At 39.9% G+C, this 24,393-nt stretch overlaps 1 protein-coding gene across 2 annotated transcripts in view; it reads right to left on the bottom strand.

The window, feature by feature from the left end:
- PHLPP1 (PH domain and leucine rich repeat protein phosphatase 1) overlaps positions 1-24,393 on the bottom strand; it is a 143,358-nt gene that overhangs the window by 77,038 nt on the left and 41,927 nt on the right. The window contains exon 2 of one of the 2 annotated variants that reach the window (XM_074826869.1): positions 12,012-12,065. The exons of the other annotated variant lie outside the window; for it this stretch is intronic. Within the exon in view, the coding sequence (XP_074682970.1) occupies positions 12,012-12,065 (54 nt within the window). The remainder of the gene's footprint in view (positions 1-12,011; positions 12,066-24,393) is intronic. 2 annotated transcript variants of the gene reach the window in all.

Here is a 24,393-nt window from a genome sequence, read left to right as displayed (position 1 = left end):
TCTTATACTGAGAAGATTTGTGCCAGAATCTGATCACATCCCTTACACACATTTCTTAAAAAGAATACTTTAGCAACACATTCCAAATTATCCCTTATTAAGATGGCCTCAGGAAACTAAACTTTCTGAACAGTTTTACAGTTGTATGCATGGATATTAAAGACACGAAAATTGAACAGATGTGGCCAAAAAGCTAAGCCTCACAAACTTGCCAGTAGTACCACAACTTGTGTAAGAGCATGTACAGCTTCTGTAGGATGGGACCCAATGAATGCTCAACTGATCTTTCGCCTTTCTCCCCAGCTCAGTCTCCATAAAGCACAGCTGAACATAATACTGGAAACGCACATTTATTTTTGTGAAGTCATGCAACATTGAACTCTACCTATTATACTCCCAATGCACAATAAAGCCACAAGCACAGTAAAATCCGTGGCATCCCAAAGGACACTTACCCTGTCTAAAGCAATTGCTGTATTAGCAAAAGCTCTGAGCTAACCAACTGGTTTAGGCAAAGCTGGAGTCTTGATGGAATTCAAGAGCAAAACTGCACTGATGACTCCAGTGAAGTTAATAGAGGCTTTCAGGTTTTATCAGTGTTAGATGTTCAACATGAAGCACAGCTACGTAAGCTCAGAATAACTACCTGAACACACACTCCTTTGAGAAGTAACAATGACAGCCCCCGACAAAAGTTCATCTGTATGTCTTAGTACTATGACAGAAAGATAGAAACCCATGCTCCTGAGCAGAAAAAGTTGAGTAAACCCCTATACACTCCTGCACCCACCTGCCTTGCCCTGAGGATGAAAGACGTGGGCAGTCAAATGTTTTAAAAAAAGCTAGAGGAACAAATACGCACATTAGGTCAAGGATTGTTTCATATGAACTTTGTATATAACATACATGTCACCTTTCACAGAATCACAGAATTGTCTAGGTTGGAAAAGTCCTTGAAGATCATACATTCTAGACTAAAATTCCACCAGCCACAAGACGACTAAACAGTTCTGTGTGTTAAAGGTATTCTGGTTCAAGTACAATGATCTTCTCCTTGCCCTTTCATCAGAAGAAAGGAGTCAGGTATTCTACAATATGTCTAAAAGCATGAGGTAATCTAAGTCCTTGTAAAGGTAAAGCATTTTAAGTATGACACTACCTACAATAGATTACTGTACCAGCATTACTGTATAGACCAAAATCTAAACTCAAGTTTTATCATAGGACCCAGCCAATAAGCAGCTTATGTCAAAACAATTCTGTACAGTATTGCAAGGCTATTACTAGCACATCTCAATTAAGTCTAGTTTAAAAAATCCCAAATAATTGTGATATGGAACAATACTTAAAGATGTATATGCTGTCTTGTCAAGTCCCTCCAAAAAGTTCAGCACTGTAAAAAGAAGGCAAGAATGCTGGATTTGGTATTGTCAACATCTACAATCAAAAGCTGCATTACCTAATAAATAATTTTTAAAAAGGACCTAGGTAAAAATTGATTGACTGCTTAGCTGCACAAAGAAAAATACAAAACTCAGAAGAAACAGCATGAGCACATTAGTCAGAGAGAATTATCTGTCAGTCTTAAACACTAAATATTTCAAATTCAGCTTCATTAACATGAGATTTCCATGCTATGACCAGAAGGAATTCTGGCTGGGCAACGTCCCTTATAGCCAATCTTACTCCATCATATTAGCCAGCCTGTTCATAACTTGCTAGGAAAGCTTAGTTCATACATTTTGTGTCTATACCTTGGCTGCTTTCCTGATGTAACAGTAGCCAGTATTTGTGTGTGCATGTTTTCACATAGTATGTTTACACAAACCTTTTTTTCAAACAGCTAGCCAAAGCAAGAGCCTTTTTGGTTTGCAGCTTTGAGTTCAGTAAGTGGCACAGAGTACATCTTTAGCTGAAAGTGAGAGCTGCAATAAGCCAGGAGGACTCTCTCTGCCTCTTTCCCCCTCTCCTATGACTCCGTAGCTAGAGACTGTTCCTAACAACAGCCATAACATCCCTTCTTTTTCACTTCTCTCTTATCAGCAAGAGCAGCTTCAAAGAATCACAGAAGCCTAGATGATGGAAAAGGAGAGAGAGGATCAGCAGCTACCCTTGGAAAGCTTCACTACCCCAATTTCTGCCTGCTTATAGCCGATAACCTTGTTTCGTTGCTGAAGAACATGCACCCTTTGATTCGCTCTAAATCGACTTCTGTCATTCAAGTGTTTGCTTTTTTAAAATTTACATGACAAAAGTTGGATTATGTTGACATACAGTAAACTTGTATGTCAATGCATAAAAATACACAGCAGTAAAAGGCAACTGGTATCAACACTCTGTAATTCAAACTGCATTTCTGAGAAAAAAGGAAGGAAAGCTGATTTTATAAAGTGAGAAGAACGAAACAGTGGAGAGTGAGAGATATGTATCATGAAGAAAGATGAAAGGGAACATTTTCCCAATGCCCTTCTATCCTTGGAAACAGATGCAGAGAAGATTTATCACATGCCCACAGATATCGGGTTTGACACTGTTTCTTCTCTTTTCTACCACAGAGACTAGAAGTAACTGGATAGCATATGGGAATTGTCTAGGAGTGCACGTCATACGGTTTTATTACAAAGGAGAGGAAAAAAACAAAAGAGATTGGCTTTTTCCATTCCCTTTTTAAATTAAATCAACTATCACACATCTGAGTCATCCCCAAACCTATCACTTCTCTGTCCAAAGCACTCCACGGGTCTGCAAGAGGACGATCACAAGTGCTAGCTCATAAGGCTGACTACACTCTGAGGTTTCTTGTTTCATGCTACACATCCCTGTAAGAAAAACATTGAAAATTTCCACACCCATAGCAAGAGGAGACAAAGCCTGTACAAAGGTTCAGTTTTACAAGTACACAGTCTGATTTAGAGCTCCTGAAGTCTCTTTTAAGTCAGGAAGTTATCTAGGAGAAATCCAAGTTTGTAAATTCAGCTTTGACAGGAAAGTGAGTGTTCTAAAAACAACCCCAGGAACTTGAAAATTCATCAGAGCACCACTTTAACTCTTGTTCATGATAATTTTATAAAGGGATCCGTAAATACCCACCATAAGTACTTTGTACAACACTGGTAGGATCAACTTGAAGTTGGGGCTACTTGTCAAAGCTTTCTCCTCTCAGTGAAAATACCCAGTAGAGCCTGAAGTACCCATCCACATATCTGAGGTCCCCATCCTTAAAGTCGAGCACCTTCTTTACTGGCATTTGAATCCAAGACCTCTCAATACCAAGAGGGAAGAGCAGTCCAGATGGACACTGTTCAGTATAATACACAGCACAAGAAAGTCTGTTTAAGTATATTGATTGTGGTCAGACCATAATAGTACTTCATTTTTCTGCCACAGAAATGAATGCTTTCTCTACCATCAGAAAAAAATATTGTGGCTATAGAGACATTGTATTTTAATTGTTTACTTCGAAAAAAGCAAAGCAACTGAAACTATTCCACCCTTCATCCATGTCCAATACTAGCATCTAAAAACAAACACAAAAACCCTCAACAAAAATAAAATCACTCCCCTCCAATGCACATATATTTTAAAGTTCAGTACATCTTAAATCTTATTAAAACTGTATTGAAACCTCCACCCTGTAATCATGGAGAAAACCTAAAAGACGCAAGATTTTATTTAAGCAGGCTCTCCATTTTGATCCACCCACTCTAACTGACCAGTTGTGTCTGGGTCCTTACAAAGTAAGGGATCACATCACGTTTGTTTTTCTGAAATCCATTTCACAAGTCACCTCCATGCAGATGAATCCCAATCGCCTGGGCTTCCTGAGCACATACCCTAATGGCAGAAAACCTCTCCTGTGCTATCTCATTGACCGCTTTACTGGACTGAATAGAAAGGAGGAACAACAGAAGGTGGATCACAATCCCCTCCCTTGCTTCCCCTTTCCAGAGACCTACTGCATGGCTGGACAGAGGAACACATCCACAACATGACATTCTCTAGAGATCACTGCTAGAGTGAATCTCTCTAAAACACATATGAAGCTTCATTGTCAAAAAAAACACAGGAAAAGTTTGTGATGCTCTCTTTCACAAACATTCACAGGATTAAGTTTTAAAAACATTCGGATAGATTTTTAAAAGAATCCTTCCCAAAATACTAACTTTTTGATTCCTCTGCCCACTCACCCTCCTTTAAGGGAGAATTGAGACTCCTGAAGCTTTTTTTGGTTTTTGACACTATTTGTGGTCCAAATATCTTCATCTCCACCCCAGCAAGAAAGGGAAGGATGAGATCAAGCATATATTATACTTGCAAGCTATTTTTTAATCCTCTGTTTATTGTCAGCACTTTAGTTTCATCTATATTATCCCAAAAAAACAAAATTTGTTCAGTGAAATTTATTATTAGGAGCAAAACAATCAGAAATTTTAATTACAACTGAACTATTTACTTTGTACAAGGGAAGCATGTTGTGTACAAAATGTCAAATGTTGCCAACCTCCAAATGGATATCATTCTATTATACTTCAGAAAAATAGTATTCATATTGATGAATTTTTTTAATGTAATTTTCCTGTATAGTATTACCAAGTTAACTGATTTAATAGATACTCTAATTAATTTCTAGGCATTTTAAGTAGTAGATTTCTAGAATGCTAGGCAGATCACATTCAGCTGTGTAAAGGACTATGAGACTTAAGATAAAACACCATTAAATTATTCAATGGAATATTTTTACCAAAAATATTAAAAGATGAAGAAAGCAACCAGCTTTATTTTCTCCTGTATTTCATTCATATTCTGGATAAGCACAAACCTAAAAATGAAGAATATGTGTTTGAAGACAGCTTCCCTTAAATCTAATTAAATCGGACATAATTATTTGATCAGCAGCTATTTAAATTAAGCCTGTTGTTTGATGGCTGATGAAATTCTCAGCACTCTGCAGGACGCAGGGGACTCACATAAGTCCCCAGTGCAGGTCCATTACTCTGCCCTAACAAACCTAAACTGCTGTTGGTAAACACATCTCAGGGTATTAGGCAACAGGCCAGGTTTGCCAAATCCATCCCCCTCCACCCCATGCCAATGCCAGTTCACTAAAGAAAATGGGGAACAGCTGCTCAGTCAGCTATTGCTGCCCAATATCTGGGCTAACTGAGCTGGGAACGGCTATTGTCACTGTTGCCCAGGGCTGCCTGCCTGCGTGTGCACATGTGAGTGCGCACAGGGAGAAGGATGAGGCCCCAAAAGCAGGCTCTCTCTGGGCGGAGCACTGAGCAAGGAACCTTTGCTGCCACCACCCACAGGAGCACCTGTCCAACAGCTTGGGGAACCAGCTGCTCAGTGACACAGGAAAAAGGCAACCATCGTCATCAAGAACTGCTTTCAGCTTCAAGGGACACCGGCATCAGTATTTCAGTTTTGCAACCAAACCTAAATGATGAGGGGAAGGCTTATGAACAGTCATACACCACAGGAATGTCTGCAAAGGTTTAATGGGAAGTAGGGATGAGAGGGAGAATTGCCCCTCCAATGCCAGAAAGCGAAACTTTCCCCGATTGCCCTAGTTTGTCTTGCTCAAAGTCCTAGTCATAAATCTGAGTTTTTGTAGTGGCCTCCTGCTGGTTTTTAAAGCAAAGCAAGCCAGTGACCTGGAATGTAATTAAGGGAAAGGAACTGTGTAGTTTACCTCATCCAATTTGCCTTTTGCATACTAACTCGTAGTATAAAAAGCTGTTTAGACATACTTTCTCTTGCTGCTCCACTGAACTCTTTTGTCATTAGAATTGTTAATATGTGAGAACTCATGAGGTGAGTTTAAAAACATTTTAGTTCACATTTACTTTAATTATTTGTCTTTTTCCTACTAAAACATACAGTTGTCTTATTGACTGTTCATAAAAAGAGAGACTTTGAGCAAGCTCAGTAACTGTACTCAAACATTTATACAACTTAGCATTTCAACAAAAATCACTCCTTCAAGTTTCTTGGCCTCTGTTCTCAGGGAGAATGAAATCTTTTTCCTATAATCACTGTTAGCTAATATCTTTTTCACCCCCCTCCTTGAAATGCTTTCACTATTCCTCTGCCTCAGGCTTTGTTACTTCCAGGGCAGAACTCGCCACTGGTTCACATGTTCCCCAAGGATGAAATGAACAGACTGAAGTCCTGTTAGGAAGGCTTATTGTGTAAACCAAGATCACAGTTACTGAACGTGGCAGAGATAGTTTTCTCGAGGCTGCCTTAAATTCATGGTAAAAATGACACAAAGTGCATTATTAGACCAATGCTCGATCAGGAACCACGAGTGCCGTATCATCAGCCACAGAGGCCTGACAGATTTCGACATCTGAAATAAGCAACTTGTCCCAACAAGCTTTGGAAAAAAGGCACTCAAATTTGTAAGACACCTCTGAGGAAAGCTGGCTAGCATATTCTAATACTCAGAAATATGCATAGCAAGCCAACCAGAACTTGCTAAGGGAAGAAAACTGACCACTCTTCTCCAAAAAACAGGCTTTGAGTTTTCACTTGAAGATTTCAGCTCCAAGGAGACAATGAGCTAGCAGCTGTCACTGAGGTCTTGTCTTACTGAAGCATAAAGCAGACTCAGGACTTCACGTAGTTTCAAAATCCTCTGATTATCTTTGGAAGATAAACTCATCAGTCCACCAGAACCTGATCATTAGAGGAAGCAAATATTTTTTTGGTATGAATTCCTTTGCTTCTTAATTGAGAAACTTTTCCCTTCAAAGTCTAAGCTGAAAGACACATTGATCCTATAAGCTCAATGTGAGACAGTCAAATCTACATAGTAATTTTAAAATAAGAACATAGACCACCTCTGAAAAAAATTGTACAAGGATTTTTTTTTTTTACCTGAAGCAGTTATTTCATAATGAACATGAAGGTGCTCTTTTCTAAGACTTTTTAAGCAAATGCAAAAAGACATTCTAAATCCACATGTGGTATTAAGTTTTCACCACATAGGATTCAACCCATGGAAAGAAAATTCTCATGTTGCCTCAGTCAAGTTTGCTTGTGGAGAACATGGAAATGATCTGAGAGCACTGTGCTAGGCCTCAGGATACTGGATTGAAACACAAACTTCTATCCCCAGCTTTTCTTGCCTTCTAATTTTTATGCTTTGTTTACCATCTGAGGGGAAAAAAAAAGGAAAAAAAAGCACACAGACAAAATGACTTTTAAAGCTATGCAAGCTGCAAGCAGAGCAGCTGTGTTCATCCAACTCTTATTAGGGGGAAAAAATAAATAAATCTGCTTGGGAGTAAAGTAAATACAACTCAATACACTAAGTCAGACTTTCTTCAAAATCTGTGTGCAAACTTCACAGTCCTAACTAAGTACTGTCACAATTATAACCAGTACAGTAGTTCAGGACTACTCTTACATTTCTTGGAAATAGTTGCAACAGATAGTTTCCCCATGACTAAATATAATCTTTCCAGAGATGCATCAGACAGGCTCATAACTCTTCTGTAAAGGAAGTCTGCTGAAAGGTAAAAATGTGGCAGCAGCAGTTTTAGAGAGAGATCTGGCCACAAGACCGCAATGATGAAAAAAGCACATTCAGCAAATCTGTCCTTTCAAAGCGCAGGACTCCTTATCAAGCCACCTTCAGCTTTATATATACAACTCTTAGGCAAATAATAAGATTCCTGTTGAGTAAGGCCATTGCTTGGTGTACTCTTTTAACTTCCTCCTTAGGCTAGAGGACAGTAATGCTCCAAGGCATTATTAAATTTATTAATGAAAGCCAAAGAACAAAACACATTTAAAACATGTTTCTCTGAGGTATATTACTGAAAGATAAAAGATGCCATCAAGTACAAGACTTAACCAGCATGGCATAGATAGCTTCTTGCTGCAGATGTACCCCTGACAAAAACAAAGGCCATACCAGGCTGGAAAAACAGGGAATGCTGCAGGCTCCAATGCTGCTGCATGCTTCCCACCTAACCAGAATGTCTGCCTCTGGTGTACTGTCTTGTTATGAGGTTTAAAAAAAACCTACCCAGCTTCAACAGAATAAGCATAAAGCCACAATACCACTCTTATTGACAAAAGGCAGCTTCAATTTTTTAAAATTATAAAGATATGACCAACTCCCATACTTTATGTAAGTTATTTGATTTATTGCCTCCTCTCATCGAGAGTTAGCCAGCACTGCAGGATAGCACATCACAAATAACATTTCAACGTCCATGAGCCAACAGCATTACACCAATCTGTGGAGAAAAGAGTGCATTCAGTCAAATTATGTGCTGTGCTAGAAGAATAGCACCAGAAGTACACACTTGGGAAGGTAAAAGGAGTCTGTGAATCTACCAAATACAAAAAGACTCAGCCACCAGACCCCTCAACCTAGAACTAATGCAGATTTCTCTAGTCTGTGAAAACCCAAGTACATTGAAACTTAGGGCTTTTTTTATTTATTAATTCCTTAGTTTATGGGTAAACTATAAAATACTTAAACTTTTTTCAAGCAAAAGGTGCAAACTTTCTATAGGCAGCCATTAGTAGTTTTATCTGTCTCTCAACAGAAGTTCTGCATCACTATACATCCCCAGTCCCATTCTTCCCTCTCTTCTGTATCCACAGATGATGATCCAAGTAACATTTTCCAGCCTGCAATTACAATTTTATTCCTTCTTTTTTCCTTTTTATTAATGCACTGCCCTAAGACTTGTCATCCCACTGCTCTGAAACAAAAATAGTACACTCCTGAAGAGAACCTAGCCACTTGTTCTTATAAAAAGATTATCATGTCAGTACAAAGGTTGTTGTTTCTAAGTTACTCAAGCATCCTGCAATAAGCCATTCAGAAGTTCATCGTTACTTGTCCAAATAGATTAGTCATATTAGTGCTGAAGCAATGGCATTATGTAAAAGGCTGCTTCTCTCTGATCTGCTTCATTAGCTCCAAATCATATTTACAAAATGCAACATGCTACTTCAGCATGTCTGCAGCAATCAACAGTTAAAACAATTTTTTTTTTTTGCCATCACCCATGATATATGAACACACGGGTGGCCAAAGTATAGCCCATGGGTGCTAGGCTCACACAACTGCCTGCTCACTTAGAACACAAAAGGTAGAGCCCATGGAGAGCAGGAGCTGTAGTTCTCATCACTTCATCTCGGTTTTAGTGGGTTTGTGCAGAGGGGTAGCCCACAGACAGACAAAGGCAGCAACAGTGTGCTGCTCCATTTTCTAGAAATTGTGGGTCATTTATATCTGCTGATGAAACTGAGCCGTTCTCCAGTGGACAGAATTTAGATATTTATTCAACCTGACAGAATCAAGCTATTTAACAATGGGACGAGAGCAGGGATGAAATAATGGGACTAGGATGTTATGAAGTGGAGAAAAGGTAGAATAAATACTGACATATCTCATTGTAAGTCTTGAGCTGACATTATTGAGTCGGCCTTTGGAAACTAGGACAAGTGATCTGAATCATGACAAAAAGGCTTTCAAATATACACTGTCTGCTCTTTGTTTGGATTTGAAGAAAGCAAGCAGCTTCCCTGAGCTGGTGAGTACATTCTCAGAGCTCTTCTGTTGAGAATCATTTTCAGTTTACCTATTTAAGATGGAAATTTTTCCACAGAAAACAAGCAATAAGTTAGCCTCTGGACTTGTTTACTGTGAGAAACCACATAGGTTATGGATGTGCAGTTAGCAAGGTGCAGTATGTAGGCCAGACAGAATTTAAAAGACTGGAAAATAAAATGCATTACTGTTTATAGGGTGATAGTATCGTATCTGGGATCTAAACCTGGTTCCCACAGCTCACCACACACACACACACATATACACACATCTTACTATATAGTGATATATATATATATACACACCTCTCAGATACGAGTAAATGGGAAACTGGCTTTGTGGTTGCTTCACTACCTGATACTGTAAAAAGAAAAACATGTTCCTGCAACCAGTTAAGAAAATACATTCCTCTGGGCCAGACTACACTGACAAATTTAACCAAGTCATTTCTCTCCTTGCCTATCTGCGAAGCAAAAACTATTTTCAAGGTCACTAAAATTTCTGATTTGTAATACCGGCACAAGCCGTGCAACAGCAGTGGAGCCCCAATGCCTGTCCCTGCTGCTCTGCACGGCCCGCACACCCGCTCACTCTTCCACAATGAGACTCTCAAACACAGCGGGGGCCCCAAACCTGGCCTAAGCCTACCTACCTGCTCATAGCCTTCTTAAACATGATTTATTATTTTAAGAGTTTCTTGCATGCATATTCATGCATATTTAAGTTCAAATAAGGGGTTGGCAGAATTGCACAGAAGTTACCACATCAGTTTGTATTTAAGCAGGAATGTGTGCTGCTGAGCAGGAAAAACTCCCTCAAGTCTACTGCATCAGTTGCACAGGAATTATCCCTGCTGAGCCCCTATATGAGGACCACGATGGTTTTTTGGTAGGTGCAGAAACAGACAAGAGTCTGCACTGTAGTAAAGAGGTACTTCCCCCAAAGAATCACTGCTGGCAGTGGAAGAATTAGTTCCACTCTTGTTCCAGTACTCAAGAAAGTAATTCCTCCCACTTCAGTTTTTATTGCAGAAAGAAAATGCTGTTCAAGAGACAAAGCTAGTGAAGAGCTAATGGTAAATCACATTTTGGAACAAAGCAATGTTCTTCTAGGGACTGCCCATCCCTTGAAGCACTAAGCGCTGCTCTCACAATCATCTATACACACAACAGGGTTAGAGGTGCCTAAATGTGCAAGGCACTGGCCCTCAAAAACTCCTGGAAGTAAGGTTCTACGCCCAATTCTGTGTTTCCATTTAACACCCCCGGGCTTCTTTTTTAGAAGGACCAAATCCATAAACGGCAAGCCATGCAGTTTCAGGAATTCCCTGTGATATTACAGCCAGAAACAGAATTTCCATGCTTAGTCCTTGTTCTTTTCATTTAGGATTAAGAACTTGGGGAGAGAAGAGGTAACATCAGATTTTGCTGGACATTGATTCAGGACTACAGGGATGAGTACTACTTCATTTCATAACTTGCATAAATTTTCCATCCTTCCATTAAAGCATAAGGTTCTCCAGCTTAAATACACCCATATACAGATCCTGTCAATTCAGTACCTTCAGCCAGGTTGCTGTACACAGAAACAAAAACAAACTCTGAAAAACCTACTCCAAACCCCAAACAAACAAAACTCCAAAACACCCCACAATTTTTTCTTTTTATTAATAAAATGGACAGACATACACCAGACAGACATCTTAAATACCAATTCTCTGACCAGCCTGGCTATTTCTGGATCACTCCGTTTGGTACGTTCTATTCTTGCAGCCACATGAAACTATTTTCCACATGCCACAGGACAGAGCCTAGCACCTGGAATAAAAATGCTATGCCAGGTCACATGATAGAAAGGAAAAAAAAAGTAATATTATGCCAAAACTAATCACAGTGGCATAGACCCTTCCTCTGTTTCCTTTTTCCTAGCACTAACATGAATTTCCAAGGTCAGCCCCCTGAGTGTAAAGTACCATACAGCTGCCAGGGCTTTAAGATGCTCAAGGTAAATCTTTTCTAAGGATATTGCTTCAGATTTGAAAGTGCTGTGTCAGGTTTGTCTATATATGGTCTACATGAGCTTCTTTTTTTTGTTTTGCTTCTTACCCCATTCTTACCAATCTTTGCTGTCCAAGATTATGCTGTCACTGTCCCCTACAGAGATCACCAGGCACACACAAAGCTCACTCAGTGAAGGAGCCAGCAATCCTCCACTATGCACAATGGGAGATACACGCCATGATGAGAGAAGTGGCACTCAGACAACAGGTAATGATACCCACATGATTTCAGCTATCAGAAAAGCATACAGATGAAGACCTATTTGCAGACTCTGCTCTATGTGGCATACTAATGTGTTACTTCATTCTTCAAGCATATGGAAGTAGGTATTAAACTCTTACAAGCAGGTGAGAAAAATGAGAAGTCACCTGCTTCAAGATAAAGTTCTTCTTTGAGATCGATTGCCTTCATCTCTTGCAAGCCTACACAAAAACGCAGAATTACACAAGGCTAGAAAGCCAGTTTGCCCATGTTCATTTCTCAACTGGGAAACACAAGGAAACAGTTCCGACACTTACTTGCACGCTTACTTTTCTATTTGCTCTAGAAATGCCAGTGAAAGACAGAAGCATTAAACAAAACAGCTTCATGCTCAGATGAAAGATGTCGTTACTTCAGATAACACAGATGAGATTCCACAGCACATCTTGTGGTTTTGAGGAACAGAAAGCAAATCTGTCACTTGGAAACAGATAAGCCCTTCTTCTGAGGGGCCTTGATGCTGACAAACTTCTGCGGCTAAAAATCCAGCTCAGATAATGTTTCTTTTCCTGAAGGAAGCTACCTCAAAATTTAGCATGAAGTATGCTTGCAAAAGAACTTCAAAGTAGCTGCATAAAAAATGAAAATAAATCACATTTCCTTAGGAAAAACAGCCTATGTGTAATGCTCACAATTTTGATGAAGAGGGGGGATGGCCCAACTCATCCCCAAGTTTAGGGATTATGTAACAGCACCATCTCAAAGTCTAGAGCACTGTATTTCATTACGGACTAGATGAATAAATCTATTTTAGTTCTGACATAAAACTAAACTTACTCAGTAAAACACAAGGCACCACCTGCAAATTTGAAGTGTTCCAAATAAAAATCTTTGTCTACGGTTTCCTGGAGACAACATTCTTCTGTAACATTCGTAAACCATAATTTTGTCCCCAAATCCCTGTAACATTCTTAAGCCAGAAAGAGAGTACTGAGTAACAGAGTAATGAGTCACAGATGTAACTTAAAACAAGATTCCTAAAACCATGATGGCAACTTCAAAGTGGTGGACCAACTTCACCACCTTAAAAGGGGGGAAAAAAAAAAAACTACCACCCAAAAGCTGAAGGCTGCTGTTGTTCAGTATTTTCAGAGCCACCTTGGAAGTGGCATCAACAAATACTGCCCATGATGAAATAGCTAATCCACTCAGCAGCAGAGGAAGAAGCCTCTCAGCTGAGCAGAAACGACAATATTGCTTCTCAAAAACTCTCTCTGCTCTCCTCCTCTCTCAGCCTTCCTACCAAAGACCTGCCACATGAAAGATTATAGATGTCTCTTCTTCACTCACCTTCCACAGCTCTTAGTGAGGAATGCAGAGAAGTAACTACAGGAGCGAGGAGAATTAAAAAACTCTGTCTGATCATGAATTATCAATGTAGAAGCCTAAAACATTTTTACAGTACAGTCAACCTAATTCATCTTCCTACGTAAGGGAAGAAGTTATATTGGAACTGACACGCTCTTAACACTTCTGAAGACAACTTCTGAAGTGGTCAACTAATATTTTAAGTAGTTTCACATTAATGCAATATACAGGGAAGCCATTCAACATCACCTAGAGCAGATGACAAAGTATGCTAGTTAGTACAACATACTTTTCATATTCTAGGAAGAAAGTGAACTTTTATGCTGCTGCATGCATTAGGCAGTCTAGGTTGCTCTGTCACCACTATGGGGTGTTTTGTTAACAACAGTGAAGCATTATATTAATCTTTTCATAGTATTTCAACAGTAAAGTGCGTAAACTAGGTCTGGGTAGAGCAGCATCAACAACGTTAACACGAGTTTTGGAAACTGCTGCAGCCACTTGTCTTTACGTCTGGGCAAGTAGAGTCATGTGGGCTCTGCAGAGAGATGACTTACGTCTGGCTCTTTCTCTTCCATACAAGCACTTGAAATTGTTTCACCACAGGGTTGACATCTCCCAAACTCACCTCTGCAACACTTCCTCCCTCCCTCCCTCCTGTTCCAAAGGATTGCTAACTGGGTGGTAGCTCCTCTTTACACATATGATCTCTCCACAAAATGCCCAGCCATCAGTTGCATGTTGCTCAGCGAAAATCGAGAATTTCCAGGGAATGGTTAACTTTAGCAATACTGAAACAGAACAAGCACAAACACCACCACCCCACCCCCCCCAATAAAAATAAATCTGGCAATTCACTCCCTATACAACCACCTTACACACTGCCTCTGCACTCTGAATACAAGAGAGCAAGCATTCCCTTAAGGGCTCCTCCTCAGACCATGGTTTCTTGACACCGTACGTCCAGTTCAGCAGCAGAATTGTCTGAAGGTACTCTCATCCCTTCTACCCCTGCTTCTGCAGTTCGTTTCCAGTGTTCCTTTCCCTTACCACCCACAGCCATGACCGTACATTTGTTTGTGGGAACACAGTTGGTCAGACCATGAAATTACCCTCTACAGTTTTCTCTTTTTGAGTTTTCCTAAGCTACTGCTGCTCACTGAATCCTTTTACAATCCAACATCTTGCTCATCTCCTTCCCACCTTGTAATTTCCATGCCTGCTGTTTGCAGGTGACTTTCCCCACATATCTTCAGACAGATAACAACAGGTCAGGTGGCAAATATCATGAACTGAATACTTTTGATCAACCAACCATGCTCACTACACAGTGTTTCATTTCATCCCTCCCACCACACAAGATTATACCACTACCATCACTTCTGCAGACTGATTGCAATGTGCAGTTTTAAGTGGCAACCCTAGGAGAAGACACAGGAGAAGCTTCCGTTAACTGGGGATGTATCAGGAAAACACTCAGGCAGGAAGTTTTGGAGCTACATGTGATTAGTCATATGTTTATTTGCATGTCAACATCCAAATCACAATCTTCTACAAGTAATCGTTAAGATCTGGTAACAAACTCAAGAAAAAGTAAAGAGTAACAACCAGTTGTATATAACATATCCAAACCACATGGGCTAAACGTGAATCCTTCCCATGCCAAAACACTGCTTAGGGCATGTACAAAGCACACACTGGTCTCCAAACTACAGCTAGAGAAACTCCCAAGCACTTTCACAAAAGACATTTTAGATTAAATGTCTATAAAAGGGAATCACAAATCCTCCGTGAGATAGTGTTTCAAAAAGGAAGAAATCAACCACAAGTCTTCATTATATTATCGGCTGCATTTATTGGGGAAAACTTGTTTTGTAGGCAAACATCTCGTTGAACAAGGCATCACTGAATGTAGCAGCATTAAAGCCAGCACATTCCAAACCTCGATTCCAATGCAGGTCTCTATTCCTTAGCAACAAAAGTCTCCGTATTACTCTTTTCAAACAAACAACCCTTCCAGCTGATACACTGCACCATAGCTTGCTGATTTAAATATGTGTCAAACCATTCTCTGAAGTAGAAAGGCTGCTGAGCTGAGAGGCCACTCTGATTAAATGAATAGCAATGCAGAAAGTTACATTACACGAATGTACTAAAAGGAGCTCATGTCCTGCTTTTTGAATGCTCTATGGGCTCCCTGCCCATAGGTTTAGTGCCCTGACAAATGCCGTTCCAGAAGAGTGTGCTATTGTATTAATTGACTAGGAGAAAAAACAACAGCTAGAAAAGTCACTGAAAAGCAAGGTCATGAAAGTTGAATATAACAGCTTAGCATCTCCATCAGATAGCTCACAGCAGTCTGACACCATTTGGCTCTTTTGGTTAAGTATCAGATATTTAAACTTCAGTTTTTATTGGATTAATAGACACAGAGAAAGTTTGTACCGCCCACCTAAGAATGATATAAAGTAAGGAGAGTGTTGCACAGATACTCCTGCCTCAGCAACGTGTGTCCTGGCAGGGTTATTTTTATGTTGCTGTAAACAGACACATTCCATTCCACCTGCGGGGTCAGCAGCGGCACCTCCGCACTCCCTCATCCATTTGTTTCTCTTCTAAATTTGCTCCAAGTTGGCTTTTGTTTTGAATACCTTGCAAAGAGTTTAGAGCTTACTGGGCTCAGCACAGAAAAAAGCAGCAGTTGGATTTCATTGTGTAGCAGTCCCCAAAATGACAGACACCTTGCACTGTAGGTTTGTCATTGGGGTTGGTTTGGTTGCTTTTGTTGTGTGTTGTTGGGTTTTTAGAATTTATTTATTAAAGTAATCTAGGGGCAAACTATGCAGTCTGCAATTCTGTTTAGCAAGCTAACATTGGTTTTAGCTCCAGGTTCAAGAGAAGGAACAATGGCAAAATATTGCCACGTTTGAGTCCAGTTTTCACAATCTGGAGACACATTATGCTAGTCATGTATGATACTGTGTGATCCTCTCACAAGACAAAAAAAAAAGACTAACAAAGAGCAAAAACAGAACAGCAAAAATATTAAATTCCTTATTTTTCCTGTAATCCCAAAATGCTTTCCTCGTTCTCATCTGAGTAGCTAGGTGATAAATGTTGTCACAGAAATTAAGTACAGATGAAGCCTTGAGGACTTCCTCCATTGGTATACTCACACTTTGGGTTCACTATTTTGCATCAATCAGTTTACAGAACCTTTTAGAAGATGCAAGTAAGCCTCCAAAGTTTTCGGAGTTTTGAATGTCACATACAAATAAATGAATGCACACATTATTCCAATTCATTGTGCTTACAGCTTTTTTTCTTTCCCCTTTCTTAGATCTTATAGCATCTAGAACAAGTGCTCCCTCTCTTCCATACAGGCTGCAAAACCATATTTGACAAGGTCTCCTTTAAAATCTAAATGAAGGCTTGCTCTTTCACTTAACTCCTTTGTCAAATTGCTGGAATTACAGGAAAAATTCACTGAATTCATATAAAATTTTTTAATTGTCCCCCAAACCAGTGACAAGGTGTCAAAAAATTTTAAATAAAAAAAATAATACATATTAAAACAACCCTCCACAGAAAAACCAGGCTTTCATCCATACTAGCATGCCTCAAGTATGTTACTCCCTTAGCCCAACACTCACAAAATTCTTAAAATATCACTTTCAATTTGCAATTTATTGTTTGAACCCCCAGGCTTCTTGCTCTCAAACTTCTTCTTTGAGATCTAGAATTAATTTGAAGAGTCAGATGGAACAGCCACAGCTCCCTGGTGGTATATCCCATTCTTGGTTAAGCTCGCTTTTTAGTATTTAGCCTAGTGCCAACAGCACAACACACCAGAGATTGCTTTACAGTTGCAGTTAGCTTTGGGCCAGTTATATTCCTGTAGCCTCTTCCAAGGGGCACAGACTTATCTGCAGAAAACATAGTGAAGAAAAGCAAAAATACTGTACCAGGCTTCGCAGCATTTTCCCTGCCAGAGACTCAGGGTTCCTTCATACACTGAAGGCCTACAGCATGGACTACAATGCCCTTTCCACCCCGCAGCAATCCTGCTTTAGTAGAGCCACAGCACACTTCTATGCTGCAATATGGAGATGAACTCAATTTGGTACTTTCCTCAAAGACAACATCCCTCCAAAAAACTCTCTCATGCAACCATGTATTTATTCACTGTTCATATCCCCTACCCTCCTATCCTATGAGCATGAGAAAAAAGAAAACCGCAAACTACCAAGGCTCCAAGATTCACAGCTTTGATAGCTAAGGCCCCTGCTTCTTCTCGGCACTAAGCTGCTACATATAGCATGAGTAGCATATTTTGCACAACTACCAAGTGTTTGAAATGGCCTTCTTTCTTCCATCACTGATCAAGGAGGCAATGCAACACAGAATACAAGATATAGAAGTCGCAGGACTGTGAGATTACACTTAGCAGCCTGCTCCATCCACTACGCAGTGGAACAAGAAAAGGTGTTTCTCTCAGAAGCAATAAAACACGGACCAGGTACTTCTCAGTCATTTCAGAGCTGGAAATACTTAATTACCTCACTGTATCTACACTAAAATCATTCCACTAGCTAGGAAGAAAGTTCCTCTCTTCAGAGATGAACTCATCAGCTTTGCCCTCCAACACCGGTGAAATCTGTCCTGGAACCTCACCCATTCCCACTAGTTTTGCAATGAGAGTAAGCCTAGGACACAGAAAAATTATGCCAAACCAAGAGGAGAGGCTAACAGAACTTATAGAACTCCCTGTGTATTCTCTGTCTCATTTCTCAAGCATCAAATCCAAACAAGGAATGGTAGTCACATTCAAGGTAGCTTGCACAGACTAATTTCAAACACCGCTTTAAATGCAATCAGTACCGTAACAGCCATAATCTCCCATTTTGGGGAAAAAATAAGGGTCACAAGGATATGTGGTAAGAAGGCTATTGTTTTTAAGATATTGATAGGTGTTATTACTGGAGGCAGATCTTGAATTCCTCAGTTTGAGACACACTCAATTTACAATCATCTTGCCCCTGAGAATTCTAAAGGCTCCAACTTCACCTCCCATCAGAAGCGTGTGCATACCACAGTCACACAAAGAGAGAAAAACATCATGCTTGACCTACCAACCTACAGAAGAGCAACTGACACTAATTATTCTGGCTACTCTCAACAGCTACCTTCTTAGTTAAAAAAAATAGACTTTGGCTGTTAGAGCCCAATGCAGTCAGAGCAGGCAGGTTTTACTCCTCTAAAGTTCAGGGTGTCTGTACCTACAGCAAGTGATTCTATGGAACTAGATATATGGTAAGTTACAGATGACAAATATTAGCATTACTTTTAGAATAAATAAGTTAAATAAGAAAATTACCTTAAGACATGTCAACAGCCATTAGGTAACATTTCAGTGACTCATCTTAGTATAGTAAACCACAGTAGACCAGTGTTCCATCATTAGGAAAGCAATAATGATTCACAGCCACCACAAGAGGGACAACCGTGATTCAGATGTAGGCCCCTTAAAAGAAGGGAGGCTCCAGGGGAATCTCCATGTCCTACAGAGCACTGGTACTTCCAGGTTCACTGCTGGTAAGGTGGGAGCCCAGAGGGAGAGAAAACTCAATTTCTCATCCCTCCACACATCATATTGATCAACCTCTCTCAGTTGTAAAAGAGGCAGGGAAGAAGGTATTTATTTTTCAGCTACCAAAGAACGAGGAAATGGAGAAAGGATTGAGGGAGTACCACACGAATAAACAATTGCTTTTCATCACACCAGGAAGTGCATAAGGACAACTTGTAAGTGGTGTAATCACTGCCTCTGCTTCTCATAAAGGATTAGTTTTTCTAATTACTGCAAATATTTTTATTGCCACAGCTCACACTGAAGAGTAAACAAAGCTGGGGAAACAGCTCTCACAGTCCAAAGGACAGAAGGAGCCTATCTTGCAGTGCAGTCATTTCAGACTGCAAGGAAGTCACTGGCCTCATGAGTTAGCCTGACCCTCACTTCCCTTCCTCCTCCCGCCCTCCCTCTGACACACTGAGAGGTTGTGGCTTGGTTCTTAATGCCAGACGTGATTTCTCCCCCACTCTTTCCAAATTGAGCTCCTCCATAACCAACTGCAACACTACTCCCACCCTCCCCTCCTGCAACTCACCTTCACCTCTTTCCATTAAGTTAATCCACACTTAATCAAGACCAGAAAGCAAAGCAAGCTGCCTAACAAACACGCCTGCCCCACCACATTTACCACTCTGCTTGTTTATGCTTGCTTGAACTACCTTGGTTTTGTCTTGCCTATACACAGATCTCAAGCGCAGGAATTAATATTTTGTACAATGCTTAACGTTGCGAGAACCCAATCCCAATTACTCACAAGCACTTCTGTAGCATATGTTATTAAATGTCAGCTTGCTTATGTACCAATTTTATTGCTATTAACAGTTCGGTAGAAGCAGCATTCCTGACTCTGGTTATTGAAAAAGACAGCTTACACTGTGAAGCTTAAACAAAACAAAAAAAAAAAACCCAAAAAAACCAAAAACCAACACACCAACCAAAACCCTGAGAAATAACAAAGGAAAGAAAACCCTAATAGACCACACCCCCCTAAGAAACCACAAAAAACCCCCACTACCATACCAAAAAACCCCACACCCCTTTTCTCCTCCAAAAAAATTAATAGTCTTGCTCTGAAGGTTCTTCCACCTCACTCCCATCTTACAGCTATTGCTTATTTCAATGCTATTGTATTAGAAGAAATGAAAGAAAAAAAAAAAATCAGGAAACCTCTGTGGCACTGGAAGAAAGCTATGCTTTTACCCAAGTAAACCATGTATTTAACACCTTCTAGGCTGAAACAGTCTCCAAACATACTGTTTTAGGAGATAGTAAAATAAGCCCATTCATACCAAATCAACATGTTTTTAACCAAAACAGATGTATACTCATCCCTCTAGAAACACTGATCTTTTGCAAGTATAGTTGAAAATGGTAATTCTGCTAAAGTTAGACTTCCAGCAGGCTTTCGATAGATAGTTTCTTTATACTGTGTAGTAAGACAGTATCAAATTAACTGGTCAGCAGGCCATAAAAGATGCAGAAAACTCAAGGCGAGCAAGTCTAGTGAGGGCCAGTAGAGATGGTTTCAATGACTAGAGTAAGAGGAGAGAAGTCAGAGGGAGTAGCAAATAACTAAAAGGACTGGTCATCAATACAGTCAACTGGATTAGCTGCAGAGGACGAAACCGTATGGCTGTCAATGAGTAAAATGTGAAGCCATAAATGATCACGCAGGTTCAGGTGACAAAACAGCTGACCCTATCAACAGGCATCAGATCCCAGTGTACCAAGGACAACCATAATGCATCCGGTTAACTTGTAGGTGATTACCTTCCCAGCAACTACTACCACTACCTCAGTTGGTGACTGTCAGTCTTGTGGGTGGTTTTTCTACTGGAACATCAGCATAAATCCACAAAGAAGCATAAGGAAAGTGATCTTGTGAAGACCTAAAGAGAATTCAGCCAAGGAGAGATGTGGAGCCAATGGAAGATCTCATCGGGGGGGGGGGCGCACACAGGAATTTCTAGCAGGGTAAGTTTACAAATAGTTGAAAATGATAGTTCTGCAAAAGTAGCAGAAAACTATTCCAGAAAACTATTAACAGGACTAGATGAAATTCAAATCTTTTTGGCCAAAGAGGGATGGCCAGCCATCAGACAGTACATGAAATATTTTGAAGCTATTTAATTCAGAAAGACCTAATTTTACTTCCAGACAGCTGGGAAAAAAACCAAACATTCACAATGTACTTGCAGTAGCTAACCTCAGAGATACATGGTGGTATTGACAACAGGTCAGACTTGGCATCCTTGTGTAACAATTTTAGGCACATGAATCTGGTCTGTTTTCCCACCTGAATCAGAAAAGCTCCATGCTGCTAGGTCAAAGGGGCTGACTTTATCCTTGAGAATATAAATAGACAATAGCAAATAGGATTAAAAGTGTTGTATTACTGGTGCAACTGCTAGTGAAATACTATGGCCAGGTCTGAAATCCACAGCTCAAAGACTGAAATGAGATCTGATTCAAGAAAAAAATGCAAAAATAAAGGTGTATCTTCAATCTTTTTAAGTGAAATTCATGAACAGTTCTATCTATTTAGCCTACTAAAAGGCAAAAGGGACAACTCAGTCTTCAAGTCTCCTGTAGGTGAAAAATTCAAGAACTCTCTTCAGTCTAGGAAATATGTTACTAGATACAGTGATGGAAGTTGAAATTATGCATATTTAGACTAGAAGACAAAGCAAAATATGTGCGCACACACACACACACTCTGCAATTCTGATTGGGTGCAGTCTCATGGCAAAGAACCTTGCTTATCAACAGGGAGCTGAAAATATGTGTTGTTAAAGCAAATGTGGTGTTCAAGTCCAGGTGCTCTGCAGATCTTCAAAGGCTGGCATCTCAGAAAACCCCATCTCAACCTAAAAGTCATTATCAACCAAAGCAACAGTTTAAGTTGTTACAATGATTTCTAACACAGATGCTAAAAAGATTCACTGCATAGAAGTGCATTCTCCCAGGTGTGTAAAGCCTTAACACCAAAGCACCCAGTTCTAACAACTTTAGATGTATGAGAATACAGATGTGCTTTGCTAATAAATGTTTCCTTTCAGTGTTTCATTAGAAACTCTAACAACAACAATAATCAAATATCGCTTAAAGGCAATGAAAGGAACCACATCTAGGAGGTCATTCTGAAATTTGCAAACAGTTTATGGTATCTGTCCTCCCTGCATGGCTGATTCTGATTTTGCACTTCAGAAAAATTTCCCCTCTCACACTCAGATTTGAACTTAATACTCTGCCTAAATAAAAAACTGATAACAATTTTCAATGTTTCCCCCCTCTTTTTTTTTTTAAATATACAGATGAAAATCTTTATGGACAAGATAACACACACAGGTATGTTGTTAGAATTTAAAATACTTAATCTCCTTATCAACCCTCTTATCTAAGCAGCATACAGCGCCCTTTCTGTTTCTTGCTCCCGCAAGCAAAAGATAGCAATATCCCCTCTGCTTTCATACCAGACTGGACTGCTGCAAGAACAAACCCAGTCCCTTCCAGATATCAGTAAAGCAGTGTTTTGTTTATTTTCTCAACTGAAGGACATTGCAGAGGATCAGGGTCCCACACAGACTCCCCCTTTTATTTTTTGAGAATTCAAATTAGAAAAGGAAAAACAGCCTTAGAGACCAGAGAAAAACAGAGCAGCAGAGCCAGGTAATCCAGGCAATGTGCTGAAGCTGCTATCAGTCATCACAGAACATTCCAGGTAACAATTAATTCAAAATTAGTATATTGCCTTCTGCTACCATCACTGAACTTATGTTCCATTTCCCCTCCTTATATCAGGTATGTTGTAAGTTAAGAGCATGCAAAAATGCCAGAAACCTAGAAGAAACCCAAAACAGCTCAAAGGGAAGTCTCACACCTTTCCATTTGGTTTTGTGAAGTTAAGAAACAACACTCTTTGCCACAGGGACTAAACTCCATTGATTTTCTTTACATGGATAGGCCATTCTTGAAAACTGCTGTGATTGTGAAAGGAAGGTCAATATCCTTTAGAAGGATATACCTTCTACACGCAGAATCTCAGAGAATTAAGTGAGTTAAAATGAGTCATTGCAGAACCCTTCTGATCTCTTTAGAGAAGCAAAAAAGGAAAAAGCCACACACTAGTGTGCTACGATTAAAGATATTTCACTACCCATATCCACCGTGCTCTCACCACATTGCTGATACCTCCTCTGTTCTGAACATTTCTCATCTAAGCCATCTGCTTCAACTGTTTCTATGTAATTATTTCACTTTGTAACACCTAGGAATCCTCGCCATAGCACAGAACCCACGATGCTAGGTGATATCTAAATACAGGCAGCAAACTTACACCCACAAAAGCAAACACTCAAGGCACATGTGCACACACAGAACAGAAGCCTGTCCCAAACAGATTGCTTCTACCAAGGCCACCTCTTCCCTGAATGCCTCCATACTCCTGTGAAGAACATGACAAACTTAGGTCTTCGTGTATAACACAACTAACAAATTAATTGTCAGACAAATTGAATTCTAGTTTGTAGTTACTGTTTTTATGCCCTCTAACCCCAGTCACACTCCGAATGCACTCTGAGAAATCCAGAATGATAGGGAAGCATACATCCCATTTCACACTTTCCACTACATTACATACAAGTGTTGTCCACCTTTTCACGTGTTCTCAGAAAACAAGACTTTTTCCCAACAACTACAACTTTCTGAGTTTGCTAAGGAAGAGATCTTGGCACAGGGAAATTGCCATTTTTAGGATCTGGAAGTTGGATTCATATTAGGAATATACTATGAATATACTATGGCATGGACTATTGCCTGTCATCAGCTACTTGTTTCCCTGAAAAGACTTTTGAAAACATTGATTTTAGTGTCTGATCAGAGCATTGTAACGAGCATTGCCAAAGCAGCAGCCACTCAAAAGAAGTTCTAGATCAATCCTGTCAATATTAAGAGCAACTGCAAGGAAAAAATTTCTTACTACCCAGATGTTAGGAGGACTCAATTCATGAAGAAATAGTAAAGCTTATACGGTTTCTTCCTTTCACATGCATTATAGCCATCATCTCCCATTATTCAACCATCTTATTGTGCTATGTGCTCCGTGAGAGGTCACAAGCTCAAGCTTGCTCACAAGCTTTGCTAAGTATCAGAAGTCATTGGACTCGCAAATATTACCATGAACTCTCAAATTTTAAAAGTCACATGCTATACTGAGTAGTAATCAACACATTGAGCCTGCATTGATCAGCGCTTCAAAGTTCTTCAAATTATCAGCTAAAAAGTAATGCAAGTACACAAGGGAGAGATTAGAAAAGAAAGGCTGCAGTGCAAGAGTCTTCCACTCTGCAAAAGAGCATTCACACCTCTGAAAGAGGGAGCTTACTTGTGTAAAGCACTGACCTCAGAAAAGAAGGATCTTGCTCTGTAAATGAGACAAAATTATTTTATCTTCTAGTTAGCAGCCTCTGCCTTATTTACTCCTCAGATGCACTGAACACTTCATTTCTCCAATACCACATTAACTGTCTCACATGCTACCAATCACCACC

The sequence above is a fragment of the Strix aluco genome, chromosome 1 (assembly GCF_031877795.1).
Source record: "Strix aluco isolate bStrAlu1 chromosome 1, bStrAlu1.hap1, whole genome shotgun sequence".
Classification (NCBI taxonomy): Eukaryota; Metazoa; Chordata; class Aves; order Strigiformes; family Strigidae; genus Strix; species Strix aluco.
The sequence above is the reverse complement of the archived record's forward strand: the minus strand, read 5'-3'. Positions and strand labels throughout refer to the sequence as shown.